Below are 17,170 nucleotides of genomic sequence, written 5' to 3'. Positions count from 1 at the left end.
TAAACTTCTGGGTGTAGAAAATAAAACATAAGAGATGCTTTTGCTTTTAAGAATGTGCGTTGTGTTTCACCGTACCTACAATTAATTTGTCTTTGAAGTTTTCGAGGCGGTAACAACAACAACTGTCTTTCGAATAGCGGCACCGAGAAGAGGAGTAGGTCTTTCTATACTCAGCCTTTCTACTATATTTCCGGAAGATCGCTAAATTTTTTGTTGCCATCTGTCTTTGGAGGATATAGATTTCATTCAAGCAACTGAGATCACTGGTGGCAAAGCTTTCCGCTTATTCAGTGAACATCAAAAAAGTTCATATTATTATATTCGTCTTTTTCGAAAGAGAAAAAAAATGAATAGGCTGAATGAATATATTTCCGGGTATGAATGTCGCATAAAGAAACACGAGGATCAGTTTTAGTTAACAGACGAAACTTAGTTGGTCAAAACACGTTAAAAAAAACATAAAAAGCAATAATTGACACATTTCTTTATTGAGAATGTTGAGTTCGTATTTCATTTTATCTCTAATTGAACTGTTTTCTGTTATTTTTATAGCAGCTAGCAGAGCTCAGAGAAAATGCAGCCTTTCGGCTCAGCTTCAGAGTGCATCCCATGGCTTGTGGTCCTCATCATCGAATGTCTGGCCATAGTCATCCTTAATATCATCACCATTGTGGTTTTTGTGAAGAAGAAGCGTCAGCTACAGCGGCGGAGTACATATTTGATCATCCATCTGGCGATAGTCGATCTCTTAACGGGCGCAGTCTGTGGGCCGCTAGTGATTAAAAACGATTTAACGTTGTTGTGTCCGCTATGGAAGTACAGACGAATGACTCTTTGGTCTTCTTATCTATTTATTGTATTTATACAGCTATTCCCGTTCATTTCCCTTGTAAATCTTATGGCTATTTCCTTAGAACGGCTACATGCAACATTTTGTCCATTCAGGCATCGCTTTGTGAGGAAATGGGTTTATAGAGCCATAATTATTGTCATTTGGTTAATACCTATTGTTAGAATAGCCGCTATAATTTTCTTGTCGAAAATTGGTTATTTCGAGGTAATTTATACTTACTTGTTTATCCTATTTTACGCAGTTTCTCTATTTGTTATCTGTGTATCTTACATCCTCGTTGTTATCAAAGTACGATGTAGTCGTCATCTTCAATTCCATTCTAGGTCCAAAAGAGAGAGAAAACTGACGGGTACTGCGCTTATCGTCTCACTTGTATCGTTACTTTGTTTTCTACCAGCGATTATAAATTTAGCATTATTCAATTATTTCATAAATTTTCATATTGATATTGCTGTGGAAGTTCTATTTTTAGCTAACTCACTTGTAAATCCTATAATTTACGCTCTTCGGATGCCAGGATTCAGAGAAGGTTTATTACAGCTAGTTTACAGGAACCCAGACATTTCTAACGCCCCAGCAAACCTACCACTTCGTAACCTTAGAAGAGTGTAGATTAAAGGTAAGAAAACTACTAGCCTTTCCATTTTTTGTTTTGGTTTCCATTAAAATCTTAACGCTTGTAAAAAAAAAAATACGCTGGTGGTCTACGCACAGATAATTTATACAGTATAGTTTTGCCTTTAAATAAAAACAGTTTAATCAACTTTCTATGGGCCCAACGTTGTGATCATTTACATGACAGCTTGAACCAAAATAAATGTGACTTTTAACAAATCCGAGATGAATAACTTAGAGGGACTCTCCCACCCCCTCCCCCACCCACATTGATTGTGTGAACACGGAAAACAATTTTTTTCGGTTTTATTGAAGAGCACTATGCGCAAAGGAAAGCAATTCAAATATGTGTGAATAAAAAAGTCAAAATTGTATTTACAATCTCTGGAATAACCACAGTTTTCATATAGACGGGAGTGTTTTACCGGGAAATAAAGAAGATGAAAATGTTTTTATTACTTGGGTTGACGCTTGCGTTTGCGTTTGCATTTGCGTTGGTGGTTCACACGATCAATTCCTTGCATTTGCAATTGCGTTTTGCTGAGGTCTCCTGGTGTGCTTGATTGACAGAGGGAGGTGTGGGTACTAATCCTATCACTCTCTTAGGAAATTAATTAAACTTTTTAGAGGCAGCACAATAGAAATATTTTACGTACTTCAAATCGTATAATAGCCCAAGTCGATATGCCACTTTGGAACTTGAGAATATCTCGGATAAATGGTTGGAAAGTTTGAAGGACACTTGAATTTGATGTGTTCAGACAGCGAGTATTTGTATTGCTAAAAAAGATTTTGTGCCATCAGTTTTTGCGTTCTTTCAAAGTATAATTAGGGACGGATAACTAAAATGAGGAAAATAGCCGCGCTTTTTTTTTTTGCAATGGGAGCGAAATAGAGGTTCAGCTTTTCATTCAGACCAAAGAGACTAAATTTTGTTGTTATCGTCCCTGAGGAATCCTGGTAACTGGTTGTGATAAAAATTGCAATTCTGATATAAGTTGACTAGCCTAATCCGAATCAAGTGACACCTTGCCGCAAGAGCCGCCATAGTTAATGACTTCTGAGGTTGACACACTGCCCCCTGCAACCCCGCCTCCCAGGGAGAAAAATACTGATAAACCGTATTTTTTCCAAAGCTGCGTTTATTGATTGGGGTTGAAAGAAGAGTTTCCACAAGTTCGTCGAAACCGACTAGGGTGAATAATCGTGCACTGAGAGAGTACTCCATAGTTCTGCATTTCCGGTTTAAAACAACTCCTTCTGTACTGCTCCCCTATCCCCAGCCCCCTTCGAGAGCAAGTACGGAAATATAAGTCCTCACTTAACTTGCCTCATTATGTATACATTTCCATAAGTTTAAAATACAGCCTTCAAAACTTTGGATTCGTTTATGTAAATCATATACATGAACACAAAAAATCCGGGACAAAATCGTCTCAGACAAAACAAAGACTATATAGGTAGCGAACACCTTAAAACCCTATGCTTTGAATATCGTGGGTTGACTTTGGATTTTATATGATCTAGGGTCTTGCAAAATGGTTACGCGATACGCTCCAGCCTCCGAATTGAATCCTGGCTGAGCGTAGACGAGAAGACTGATATAAGAGTTGACAAAGGATAGAAACGGTACAAATATCTAAATGATTAAAATGACAAGAAATGCTTTTTTTTCGCTTCTAGAAAACTAAACAACGATACAAGTGCAACGATTAGTGAGCTTCCGGTTAGTTTTCCTTCTCTTTTGAGTGGAACGAAAAATAATCTAGGAAGATGACTGAATTGACCTAAACAGCAACTGCCCAGATAACTCAGAGAGAAATTAGATAGAATGAGGAACACATGATGGGGTCTAAAAAATAAAATCATAACTGCTGCTTCTTGCCATTAGAGGCATTAGAAACACCACTTTGTGTAGCCATAACCAAATGATAAATATTTGGTGTTTTTATTGCTGCGGGAAAAGACAGAACGTCGAGTTTTCAAACGGCAAGTATCAAAAAATCGGAATCATCATAAGGAGAAAATACTACCCTTTTTCACTGGAGTTAAATTTAAGTTTAATACAAATGCACCGGCAGATCAAGAGTTAAATGTCACCGTGTAATTTTATTTTGTAACATTTTGACGACTGTATCATTTTTTCCTTAATGTCATATATTCTCAATTACTAACCGACAGCTTTTAAAAAGTTCAACTCTGCGATCTAGCAAATAGCTCATCTCCGAGAGTATTTTGCAGTTTGAAATTAGTTCAAATTAAGGCAATACAGGTGTATGCTTCTATTCAAAATTTCGGTTTAGCTGCTCTCAAATTAACACGTTCTAATTACCTCCCTTACTTCTGCTTCAATGATATAATTTCTCCCGTAAAAACAAAAAGCTTATGCTGATTCTCTATATTCATTTGTTTTGTGGATGAATTTACGACGATGCAGGACTTTAATCACACGAAGAATCGCGGAGTTTAGGCGGATGCTTTTATCTGTAATTCTTGTTTAGCTGCACTAAAAATGCCCTTCTCCTTTCAGCTATTATCTGTCAATCATTCCGAAAAACCAAATTGAAGTTCCAATAGTGATAAGTTTAGTCTGCATTACATTCTTCCACAGCATGCTACTTCTTTTCTATTTGAAAACCGTCCTTTCTGCATTTGACTTAAAATACTGGTTTGTCTGAAAAGAAAGAAGAAAGAAACTTGAGCCTGTTTGAACTTTGCTGAATGAACTTGGTTTGTTTGTTGTTTGGAATATTAATTGACAGCAAGATTCGTTGTGGTAAGCGGGGAAGATGTAGATGTATTTCCCGAACAACAAGGGAACGAGAAAACCAAGATTTTCAAGGAATTTATCGAAAGTTGCGACTAAACACAGGTCAATTTTTCATCTGTCCGTGCTGAACGGCCTTCAAAGGTTTGTAATGATCAGTGATGAGTGATCTTATAAGCTTTAAATTACTCCAAAACGATGCAGAGATTGTTAATATCTTGTCACAACCTCCACTAATTTCATTCAAATGTGACAAAAACATTGGCAACTTTTCGGTCTGAAGTTCATTTCAAACCAATGACCAACCTGGAACCTTCAAATGCGCTCGCTCACGATGCAAAACTTGTCCTTTCATTCATAAAGTAGGTAAAATTTCGGGACCCAAGAGATCCATTAAGATCTCTTATGTGCACCTCAGCCAATGTCATTTACTGCATAACTTGCACTCATTACAAAAAGTTATACATTAGGTGACCGATTCCGAGAACAACTTCGCGACGTAGAAAGAAATGACAAGGACGCATCCAAACCAGTCGCAATACACTTCAGTCTCTAATCATTCTAAACAGCACATGGCAGTTTGCGGTCTTTCCCTACATCTAGGCATTTCGGAAAGCCACAAAACTCTAGAACAAAAATTTATCCTCCAAATCGGCATTCTTAATCCTCATGGTATCAACAAGCGCTAGCGCTTTTCATTCAACTAATTTATTCTTGTTTTCTCGTCACCATATTCTCACCAATAGCGTGGCTCCATTTTCTGCATATGAACCTGCACAAAACCCACAATTCCTTCAATTGCTATGACAAAGGACTAACGCTCGAAACATCAGCCCTTAATCTCTTTACGGTGGCCAATTTACGTTTTCAACTCAGTTGATAACACTTAATTACCCTGCTATACTCTCCCACCGACGCAGCACCACAGTTTCTTTAGAAAGTTACCCCCTATGTTCATATGATTAATACGTCACTCGTTTGCTGCTCTCACTCGTTTGATGCTGATCTGGCCACTCGAACATACAATTCATGTCTTCTCTTCACCGTGTAATATCCTCTATATATTGACAAGAGGGTACTCACAGCAGGCGTGTCTGTTTATGAACACGTAAACTCTCGCTAGGGGCCATTTTTTTGTTTGCAAAAGAGTCCAAAACGCAGACCTTTTATTTTTAATTATAATTCTCTATGGAGAAGGTAGAACGTCGCGAAATGAAAACAGAACAACTCAACATAAAAGAAACATTGCCAATTGTCAGATTGAAAACGCATTCAGCTTTATAATTATAAGTATGTCGTTCTATCTAAGGATCTGAAGACTGGTTCACACGTGCGATGCAAATGCAAACGCAAACGCAAATGGAAATGCAAGCGAGTTCACACGTTCAACGCAAACGCAAGGAAAGAGAGATACGCAAGCGCAAGAAGTATTTTTCCAAGATGGCCGACAATGATTGAGCTTTTGCCGATTCACACCTGTGGGAAGCGAACGCAAATACAAACTTCAGAAAATGAAAATGTTTCATCATACAAACTACTGTGTTATACAAAGATTTCCAGCCCTGAGGAAAGTGTGTTTGATATCGCTAATTAGCTGCTGACACGTTACACGCCTTTCGCGCCGCTCGGTCAGGTTAATGAAAGAACGGCAAAGCCTTCACCATTCTCAATCCAAGGTCGTTTTTCGGAATATTTCCCGATTATGGCTGCTGGAAAACTGAAATATCCGTATCGACGCTTACAGACAGTGACGTTGAAACTTTCTTAGAAAGGAAAAATATCAAAATACGAAATGAAAAACCGAAAGTTACGTATTTAGTGGCTTCAGTAATGGCATTTCTCGCGGCTGCGAAAGAAAATCGACAACTGGAAGATTTGCCATAGCCGATTATGGCCGTTTACCTGAATGATTTCTTCCGCCGGTAAGGACCAATTCATTTTGTATACTGAAAATTAGGCCCATTGTTTTTGTTGTGATTCAACGCATGTTTTCATCTTGAGTGCGCCAATGCACTTTACAATTTGTATTCGGAGATTGTCGATCTTTTTATTTTCATTCATTAATAGAGTCGACTTTTCTTGTCAGTAAAGGGTTATTGTGTTTATATGAAAAACATAATAATACATGGTTGCTTGTAGATATGAAATTTCTCGTCACTTGTTCAACTCGACATCTCACTCGTTCGCTGCCCTTACTCGTGAGCTGTCGAGTTAAACACTCGAAGAGAAATTCCATATCCAAGCGCACCCATGTATTATCATGTGTTATTCTTTTTTTTTATTTCTTGCATTGACGCTTGCGTTTGCATTTGCATTTGCGTTCGGGTAGGCCTCTCAAAGTTACATTAGGGATCTAGAACATCGGGGTCTAGCTTCGCAAAAGCATGAGAGGACAAAATAAAGAAAAAGACGAATGGCGAAACTACTAGTAAAATTATTATAGACTCGCTATTAAGGTTCCAAGCCGGTAAATATTTAAGTTTACTTTCGGTATAATATTGACGGCGGTTTTTATATTACGATTTTTTTTAAAAACAGGTTTCATGCCGATGCAATTCGAGTTATCCTGCATGGGCAGACGACCTCTCATCAAATTGTTTTATTACGAACAACTAACTACCGCAGTAAAACGATATTTTCTAAGTTTGTAATTTGCGACCGTTTTTCATCTCTTGATGTCAAGAGATTTTTTCGACCACTTTATCGTTGCGTTTTATTGCGTTTGGCAGAAAACAGGAGGGAAAAAAACGAGGCAGAACATTTAGCCACCGCAACCAAATACAAATTGGGAGTCTTAAGTTTCAAAATGGCTGATTTGTTCAAATGAAGAATTTCTAACAAAGCCATCAATATACGAGTCTTATAGTTCAGTGTATTAGATCAACTACTACAGCGCAAAAAATTATCTTGCCGAAATAAAAATCTTACTGTATATTTCACAAGAAAGGCTTCAAGAAACATTCCGTCCATAGGTTTCGTTTTATGGGCAACTGGGTTTATGATGTCTTCGTTTCGGATTGATTGGCAAACAGACGTAAGACTCCTGCAGTTTTCAAGAATTGAAGTGCGTGATCAATAGAAGTGTTTAGATGAGAGTCTATGTTTACAGTCTAACTACGGTTGTGACGTTCCAAACACGCGTGTATCTTCTGCGAAATATACTTTACAAAAGCAATGGAAGACTTTTTCCCGAGTGTCCGCAAGTTCATCGAAACCCAGGGTGAATGATCGTGCATTGAGAGAGTACTCCAAACTTCGGCATTTCTGGTTTAAATAACTCTTTTTATCAAGCTTCCCCACCCCGATTCGAGAGAAAGTACGGCAATATAATATTAACTCTCACTTGAATTGCTTCATTATGTATATATTTCCAAACGTCTAAAATACAGCCTTCAAGAGTTTGGATTCATTTATGTAAACTATGTAAATGAACGCAAAAACTCCGGGACAAAGTCGTCTCAAATAAAAGAGACTGCAGGTGCGAAAACACCCTAAAACCCGTCGCTTTGAATATTGCATGTCGACTTTAAGTTTTTATACGAGGGTTTCAATGGGGTGATGGCTTTTACGGCTAACGGTTAAAATCTTTGGCCAATTTACGGCTAACAGTTAACACCTTTCCATTGTTTTCACCAGAAAAAATTTTTTTTACGGCTAACTCTTTTTACGACTAACGGTTAAAATTTGTCAATTTTCACGCCTAAAGGCTAAATGCTTTGACCGTCTTACGGCTCACGGTTAATCGCATTGAGGCCCTCTTATATGATCTGGGATCTGCAAATTGGTTACGCGATACACTCCTGCCTGTGAATCCTGGCTGAGCGTAGACGAGAAGACTCATATAAGAGTTAACTAAGGATAGAAACGGTACAAACATCTAAATGATTAAAATGAAAAGCAATGCATTTTGTCGCTTATAGAAAACTAAGCAACGATACAAGCGCAACGATTAATGGGCTTCCGAAGGATTTTCTTTCGCTTTGAGTGGAACGGAAAATAGTCGACGATGATGACTGAATTAACCTATCATTTTCCCCTTTATTACCTCCTTTATGATCCCGCCTGTGAGACAGTGAAACACAAGGCTGTTGATTAATTTTTTTTGTTCATGTAAATAGTTTTTAATTTAAGATGTGATATTACAACAAAAAATCAGACTGTCTACTTTATGATTATTCTTTTGAGGTACAGAAAATAAAGTCTTTAATTAAAAAATTCTTACCAACTTTCAACAACGCAGTCTTTATATAACTACATGTAAAAGATGCACGGTCTTCACCATCGCCTTAAAGATTTCTGTTCATTAAACTTCTACGCTGTTATCTTGCGAATACTTCATTGGAAGTATAATCCAAACCTGTAATTAATAGCTTGAGTTAAGATATTCAATTCCTTGAACTGAATATAATAAGGAACCAAGTTTTCAAGAGAAGTTTATTTTTAACAAAAGAAAAAAGAAATGAAAAATCGACTGAAGAAGATGATTGCTTCCTCTTTGATATAACTTCTCCTAGGCCTGTAAACACCAAAAGCTTTCAAAGCTTTCAACACTCCATTCAAGGTTTCTAGAAACTATTCTTCTTCATTTGGTATTCAGGTATTGATTCCCCAGAGGAGGCTGTTTTGTCGGCGGTTTGGATTCACTTAGATACAGAACCTTGTTTGAAGTAACGACGAACAGGTGTAGTATAGCTCATCTATTGTTCCTGTTCACCTGCACTCAAAACGTCTTCCGACTGAAGAAATGTAAAATGGTTTACATAGCCTGATGTAAACACTCGGGAGGTTGGGGGAACACGAGATAAGCGTAGGAAACCACCAAGCGAAGCGGAGTGGTTTCCAGCTTATCTCGTGTTCTCCCAACCTCGCGCGTGTTTACATCAGACTATGTAAACACGGAAACCATTTTACATTTCTTTTATAAAATAACTAATGAAAGAGGAACGAAAACTGTGTTTACATACGCTCATGTAAAATGGTTTTATGGCCAATTAGAGCGCGCGTACTATTTGAATTATTTTATAAATTTAGATATCATATGTCGGAGACTTAGAAAACTAATTTCGAGTCTTACAGTGCAACGACTTCAACCGGGGCCACCCAAGGTTATTTAACCAATCAGAAGCTGATTCGTTAACAAAGAATTTCGACTTTGTGGTTTTAAAAGCCAATCAGATTTGTTCCTAAATTTAACTTGGCGGTGGGAACAGACGCGACAGATCCTAAAATACAAGTATTCTGAAGCGACCGCGATCAAACTTCGGGATTTACTGACCGGTCAAAATTTAAAAACAAGTAGAAAACAAGAAATAGCCTTTATTCCAACCGAAGTACTTCGTTGTCAGTGAGGTATGTTCATAAGATTTCAATTGTTTACAAACTCTGACATCGGTGAGATGAGGTATAACCAGGTAAAATGGGTAGAGAGAAGTTATGGAAAATCCTTTGTCAGCCTGTGAAAAATCTTAGAAGTTTAGCTAATTTTTCTTCTTTTATTGCCTATGAAACAGTTGATGAATTTGTGACCCCTTGTGAAAAGCCTGTTGCTTCTCAGCCTTTATTACTCGTTCGTGACGAGACGATGAAAAGATCTTTCTTAGTTTCATTACCGAGTACAACATTTGCCATGTTAAAGAGAGGACTTAATCCCCTCATGCAATCTTTGTTATCATATTTACGCACATCGACAATCTTTTACAATGTGGAACATTTTAGTTTGTTTCTTATTATGCTTATAAAACGATTAAGGCAACTGAGATCTATTGTATAAAGGCTTTTGCTTACTCAAAGTATTTCAAACTTCCGGATATGTATTGAACCAAAAAATAGGAACATGAAATTGAGTCAAAGCACAAAAAAAGGGAGCAAATTTAATTCTACGGTTAAGAATATATGAAAGTCATATATTTGAACTGCGGATAAAGACATGAATGAAAGTGATCCTCGCAGTGATGTGCACAACTTAGGCAGTAGTGAAAATAAGGCCTGAAAAAAGTTTCAGGCCTGTACGGGATTTGAACCCATGACCTCTGCGATACCGGTGCAGCGCTCTACCAACTGAGCTAACAAGCCAACTGAGAGCTGGTCATGATGATGGTTCGAAATAAACCCGTGAAGTGATGAAAATACGGTTAAGAATATATGAAAGTCATATATTTGAACTGCGGATAGTGAAAATAAGGCCTGAAAAAAGTTTATTTCGAACCATCATCATGACCAGCTCTCAGTTGGCTTGTTAGCTCAGTTGGTAGAGCAGAGGTCATGGGTTCAAATCCCGTACAGGCCTGAAACTTTTTTCAGGCCTTATTTTCACTACTGCCTAAGTAGTGCACATCACTGCGAGGATCACTTTCATTCATGTCTTTATCCGCAGTTCAAATATATGACTTTCATATATTCTTAACCGTATTTCCCAAATTTTCTTATGGGAAATAGGTTATTTCGAGGTAATTAATGCTTACTTGTATCTCCCATTTTATGCAGTTTCTCTATTCGTTATCTGTGTATCTTACATCCTCATTGTTATCAAAGTGCGATGTAGTCGTCATTCCCAATTCCATTCTAGGTCCAAGAGAAAGAAAACTGACGGGTACTGCGCTTATCGTCTCACTTGTATCTTTACTTTGTCTTCTACCAGGGACAATGTATGTAGCATGTATTCACCTTTCCTCTTCTTGTTTTATGATGTATTTTCATATTAAGATGGTTGTGGTAGTTCTATTCTTAGCTAACTCACTTGTAAATCCTATAATTTACGCTCTTCAGATGCCAGGATTCAGAGAAGGTTTATTACAGCTAGTTTACAGGGTTCCAGACCTTCCTCGTATCGCCCTAGCAAACCTGCCACTTTGTAACCTTAGGAGAGCGTAGATAAATGGTAGGAAAACTATTGATGAAGTTTGTTTCTAAATAACCTTAACTTCTTGGCCGAGCAACATGTATTTCCATCTTATTTTCTGGTTTCCATTAAAATCTTGAGTAAGTAAGAAAAACTACGCAAGTGATTTACGAACAGATAATTGATACAGTATAATTTTGCCTTTGAATAAAAACAGTATACTCAACTTACTCGGCTTTTGCTGCTTAATTGAAAAGCACTTTACGCAAAGCAAACGACTACATAATCCGAGCCTGTTTAAACTTTGCTGAATGAACTTGTTTTGTTTGTTGTTTTAATATTAATTGTTAGCAAGATTCGTTGTGTGAGCGAGGAGGATGTAAATGCATTTCCCGAACAAGAAGAGAACGAAAAAATTAAGATTTTCAAGGATTTTCTCGAAAGTTGCGACTAAACACAGGACAATTTTTCATCTGTCCGTGCTGAACAGCCTTCAAAGGTTTGTAGTGAAGAGAAGCTGAAAATAAAAGTATCTGATGATTTTAGTCAGTGTCAGTAATCGAATTTTAATTAAGCCTATAAAACCAGTTCACATATATTTTGGCGTAACTGGCGGTGTTATTTGTAAAACTTTTAAAATTTGGGCACTGGGAATTTTGTTTCTATTAATACTCTGAATTAAGAATTAATCAAAGTCAGGTTTACAATCTCAACCACTTATATTTATTGTCCATATAATTAAAAAGAAAATTACTTGGTAGCTCAAAGGTATGAATTTGATGTTCTTGTGGCATGATTAATAGCTCACTCGTTTACTGCGCTCGCTCTTTAGATATTGTTCTTGCTCATCTGCCAGAGGTGAAGGACATAGGTGTGGTAGTTCTTTTCTCAGCTAACTCACTTGTAAATCCTATAATTTACTCTCTTCGGACGCCAGGATTCAGAGAAGGTTTATTAGAACTAGTTTGCAGGGTTCCAGACCTTTCTCATATCGCCCCAGCAAACCTGCCTCTTCGTAACCTTAGGAGAGCGTAGATTGATGGTAGGAAAACAATTGATGAAGTTTGTTTTTTAAATAACTTTAACTTATTAGCCGAGCAACATGCATTTCCACTTTATTTTTTGGTTTCCAATAAAATCTTATCATGCACAGTGTTTACCATCGCTTTAAAGATTTCTGTTCATAAAACTTCTACGCAGTTATCTTGCGAATACTACATCGGAAATATAATCCAAAGATGTCATTAATAACTTGAGTTGAGATGGGCAATTCCTTGAACCGAATATAATAAGGAACTAAGTTTGCTAAATAAGTTTATTTATGATAAAAGAAAATTATTAGTTCAGTGTCAACATAAGAAATGAAAAATCAATTAACGAAGTTTTTTTTAAAGGAAAAAAAGGAATTTTGTAACCATAATTAAAAGCATTAAGAAAACACTTCGTATCTCAATTTTGAGGTGGTTTCTCGGCCAGTTACAGCTTACCTGTCGTTCCTGTTCAGCTGCACTCAAAACGTCTTCCGTCATCCTAGGGTTAGATATCATATGTCAGACATTTTGAAAGCTAATTTCGACTCTTGATAGTGGTGTGTTTATTTTCTATCTCTATTCCTTAGCTTGTTGTTTTCTTATTCATTCTGAAAAGCGCCTTTGGTCAAATTTGGCTCTAACTTACTTTTTAGAGGATACGAAGTACTTTGTTATCAGTGAGGTATGTTAGTAAAATTTAATTCGTTCACAAACTTTAGTTTTCGGAAGAGGAGGTAAAGCGAGTTAAAATGGGTGGAGAGGAGTTATAGAAAATCTTCTGTAAGACTGGAAAATTTGAGAATTTTGGTTTTGTTTCCTTCTTTTAATGCTTCTGAAACGGTTGAGGATTTTGAGACCTTGCGAAAAGCTTGTTCCTTCGTAAAACGTTCTTGACGAGACGATGAAAAGATCTTCCTGTTTCATTACCGAGTACAACATGGGTGTGGTAGTTCTTTTCTCAGCTAACTCACTTGTAAATCCTATAATTTAAACTCTTCGGACGCCAGGATTCAGAGAAGGTTCATTACAACTAGTTTGCAGGGTCCCAGACCTTTCTCATATCGCCCCAGCAAACCTGCCTCTTCGTAACCTTAGGAGAGCGTAGATTGATGGTAGGAAAACAATTGATGAAGTTTGTTTTTTAAATAACTTTAACTTATTAGCCGAGCAACATGCATTTCCACTTTATTTTTTGGTTTCCAATAAAATCTTATCATGCACAGTGTTTACCATCGCTTTAAAGATTTCTGTTCATAAAACCTCTACGCAGTTATCTTGCGAATACTTCATCGGAAATATAATCCAAAGATGTCATTAATAACTTGAGTTGAGATGGGCAATTCCTTGAACCGAATATAATAAGGAACTAAGTTTGCTAAATAAGTTTATTTTTAATAAAAGAAAATTATTAGTTCAGTGTCAACATAAGAAATGAAAAATCAATTAACGAAGTTTTTTTTAAAGGAAAAAAAGGAATTTTGTAACCATAATTAAAAGCATTAAGAAAACGCTTCGTATCTCAATTTTGAGGTGGTTTCTCGGCCAGTTACAGCTTACCTGTCGTTCCTGTTCAGCTGCACTCAAAACGTCTTCCGTCATCCTTGGGTTAGATATCATATGTCAGACATTTTGAAAGCTAATTTCGACTCTTGATAGTGGTGTGTTTATTTTCTATCTCTATTCCTTAGCTTGTTGTTTTCTTATTCATTCTGAAAAGCGCCTTTGGTCAAATTTGGCTCTAACTTACTTTTTAGAGGATCGGGGTGCTTCGTTATTAGTGAGGTATGTTAGTAAAATTTAATTCGTTCACAAACTTTAGTTTTCGGAAGAGGAAGTAAAGCGGGTTAAAATGGGTGGAGAGGAGTTATGGAAAATCTTCTGTAAGACTGTGGAAAATTTTAGAATTTTCGTTTTGTTTCCTTCTTTTAATGCCTATGAAACGGTTGAGGATTTTGAGACCTTGCGAAAAGCTTGTTCCTTCGTTACACGTTCTTGGCGAGACGATGAAAAGATCTTCCTGTTTCATTACCGAGTACAACATTTATCATGTTGAAGAGAGGACTTGATCTCCTCTTGCCATCTTTGTTATCGTATTACAGCATGTGGAAAAGTTTTTAAAATGTTGGATTGTTTCTTTTGATGCCTATAAATGACGATGCTTACCTCCCTTACTTCTGCTTCAATGACATAATTTTTCCTTTAAAAACCAAAAGCTTTCAAACCATTATTTAAGGATTTTAGAAACTATTTATTTCTACTCGTTTGATGTGCTTATGTTGATTCACTATAATCAGCTGTTTTATACGTGGATTTACGACGATACAGGACTTTAAACACACTAAAAATCGCGAAGTTCAGGTGGATGCTTTTATCTGTAATGCTTGTTTAGTTGCTCTGAAAACGTCGTTTTCCTGTCAGCTATTATCTGTCAATCATTCGCAAAAACTAAATTGGAGTTCTAATAGTGATAAGTTTAGTCTGCGTTGCATTCTTCCTCAGCATGCTGCTTTCTTTTGTATTTGATAACCGCCTTTTCCGCATTTGACTTAAACTCCATTCGTTAAAGGATAGAAATACTTTCGTTATCAGTGAGGCACGTTCAAAATATTCAAATTCTACCTTCGGTGAGATGAGCAAAACTGAATCAATATAGACGGAAATATGTCATTGATAATCTTTATAATCGTAACGCGATGAGAAAGATATCTTTCTCTGACTAGCTTGTTGCTTATGATATTAACAAAGGAAGACATTTATGCGAAGCGAGAAAGGACAATGATTAAACTTTTGAGTGTGGAAAATAAAACATAAGAGATGTTTTTGCTGTTAAAAATGTTAGTTATATTTCACCGTACCGACATTTAATTTTCAAGACGGTATCAACAACAACCTTATTTCTAATAGCAGCTCTGAGGAGAGGAGCAGGTCATTCTACTGTATTTCAGGAAGATTTGAAAATTTTTTTTTGTCATCTTTTTTTAGAGACTATAAGTTTTCTTCTGAGAAAGCAATTCGTTTTTATCAAAAAAAAAAAAAAAAAAGGAACAGGCTGATCATGATTAAATTTCCGGATATGAATCTCGCATAAAGAAACATGAGAATCAATTTAAGTCGACGGTCGAAACTCAGTTGGTCAAAACACGTTAAAAAAAAACATAAAAAGCAATAATTGACAGCGGCGTAGTACATATTTGATCATCCATCTGGCGATAGTCGATCTCTTAGTGGGCGCAGTCTCTGGCCCGCTACATATTGAACTAAAAATGACGTTGTACTGTCCGCTGTGGAAGTACAGACGAGATACTCTTTGGTCTTCTCATTTATCTTTTGCATTTGTGCATTTATTCTCGTTCGCTTCCCTTACAAATCTTATTGCCATTTCCTTAGAACGGCTACACGCAACATTTTGTCCATTCAGGCATCGCTTTGTGAGCAAATGGGTTCATAGAGCCATAATTATTGTCATTTGGTTAATAGCTATTGTTAGAGAGGTCGCTCAAATTTTCTTATTGGAAATTGGTTATTTTGAGGTAATTGATACTTACTTCTATATCCTATTTTATGCAGTTTTCCTATTTGTTATCTGTGTATCTTACATCCTCATTGTTATCAAAGTACAATGTAGTCGTCATCCTCAATTCCATACTAGGTCCAAAAGAGAAAGAAAACTGACGGGTACTGCGCTTATCGTCTCACTTGTATCTTTACTTTGTCTTCTACCAGCGATGATATATGCAGCATGTCTTAACCTTCTCTTCACTTGTTTCCTGAATGATCATATTGATATGGCTGTGTTAGTTCTATTTTTAGCTAACTCACTTGTAAATCCTATAACTTACGCTCTTCGGATGCCAGGATTTAGAGAAGGTTTATTACAGCTATTTTACAGGGTCCCAGCCCTTTCTAACGCCCTAGCAAACCTGCCACTTCGTAACCTTAGGAGAGCGTAGATTGATGGTAGGAAAATTATATGTAAAATTTTTCTTTTAAATAACTCTAACTTCTTAGCTGAGCAACATGCATTTCCATCTCATTTTTTGGTGATATGAGAGTAGACTAAGGATAGAAACGGTACAAACATCTACATGATTAAAATGAAAAGCGACGCACCTAGAAAACTAAACAATGATATAAGTGCAACGGTTAGTGAGCTTTCGGTCAGTTAGGTTTTTCTTTGAGTGGAACGGAAAAATCATCGAGGAGTCTTCAAATAGCCAGCATAAAAAAATCAGAATCATTATGAGGAGAGAATACTTTATTTTCCCATTGGAGTTACTCTTTAATTAAGTAAAATGCACCGATAGATCTAAAGAAATAAATGTCACCGTGTTGTTCTATTTTCAAACGTTTTTTCGGCTGAGTCATTTTTCCTCTTTAATATTATATATTTTCAGGTACTAACCGACAGCTTTTAAAAATTCAACTCTGGGATCTAGGAAATAGCTCATCTCCGATTGTATTATGCAGTTTAAGTACGATAAAGTAGAGAGTTTCGTCCAAATTAGCTCAATACAGCAAGTGTACGCTTCCATCCAAATTTCGGTTCAGTTGCACTCAACTTAACACGCTTTAATTACGATCCCGCCTGTGGGACAGTGAAACGAAAGACTGTCAATAAATGTCTTACTTATGAAAGTATTTTTAATTTAAGATATGAGATTACAACTGTATTAGTTTTAAAACAATAAGACTGTCTAATTTATGATTAAACTTTGAAGTCTTGTCCAGTAAGTTTGCTTTACTTATGACCTACCTTGTAGGAAAATAAAGTCTTTAATTAAGAAATTATTACCAATTTCAACAACGCAATTTTTATGTAACTCCATATTATAAGATGCACTGTCTTTATCACCGCTTTAAAGATTTCTGTTCGTAAAACTTCTACCCATGTATCTTGCGAATACTTAATTGATAAAAACATACACAGCTGTAATTAATAACCTAAGTTAAGATAGGCAATTTCTTGAACTGAATATAACAAGGAACCAAGTTTACAGGAGAAGTTTATTTTTGATAAACAGACATAAGAGATATAAAATCGACCAGAGAAGTTTTTTAAAGGAAAA

At 36.5% G+C, this 17,170-nt stretch overlaps 2 protein-coding genes across 2 annotated transcripts in view; both read left to right on the top strand.

Annotated features, from left to right (window-relative positions):
- LOC131786990 (arf-GAP with GTPase, ANK repeat and PH domain-containing protein 1) overlaps window positions 1-17,170 on the top strand; it is a 296,718-nt gene that overhangs the window by 91,165 nt on the left and 188,383 nt on the right. The gene's annotated exons all lie outside the window — the stretch shown is intronic.
- LOC131775663 (adenosine receptor A3-like) lies at window positions 575-1,465 on the top strand. The gene has a single exon (XM_059091775.2). The coding sequence runs from the start codon at window positions 575-577 to the stop codon at window positions 1,463-1,465; it is 891 nt and encodes a 296-aa protein (XP_058947758.2).

Source organism: Pocillopora verrucosa, chromosome 10, assembly GCF_036669915.1.
Source record: "Pocillopora verrucosa isolate sample1 chromosome 10, ASM3666991v2, whole genome shotgun sequence".
NCBI classification, from domain to species: domain Eukaryota; kingdom Metazoa; phylum Cnidaria; class Anthozoa; order Scleractinia; family Pocilloporidae; genus Pocillopora; species Pocillopora verrucosa.
Note: the sequence above shows the minus strand (reverse complement) of the source record. Positions and strands in the feature narration are given on the sequence as shown.

Bases quoted from the DNA above. Each gene is read 5' to 3' on its own strand.
- LOC131775663 (XM_059091775.2), top strand. From the start codon at position 575: ATGCAGCCTTTCGGCTCAGCTTCAGAGTGCATCCCATGGCTTGTGGTC.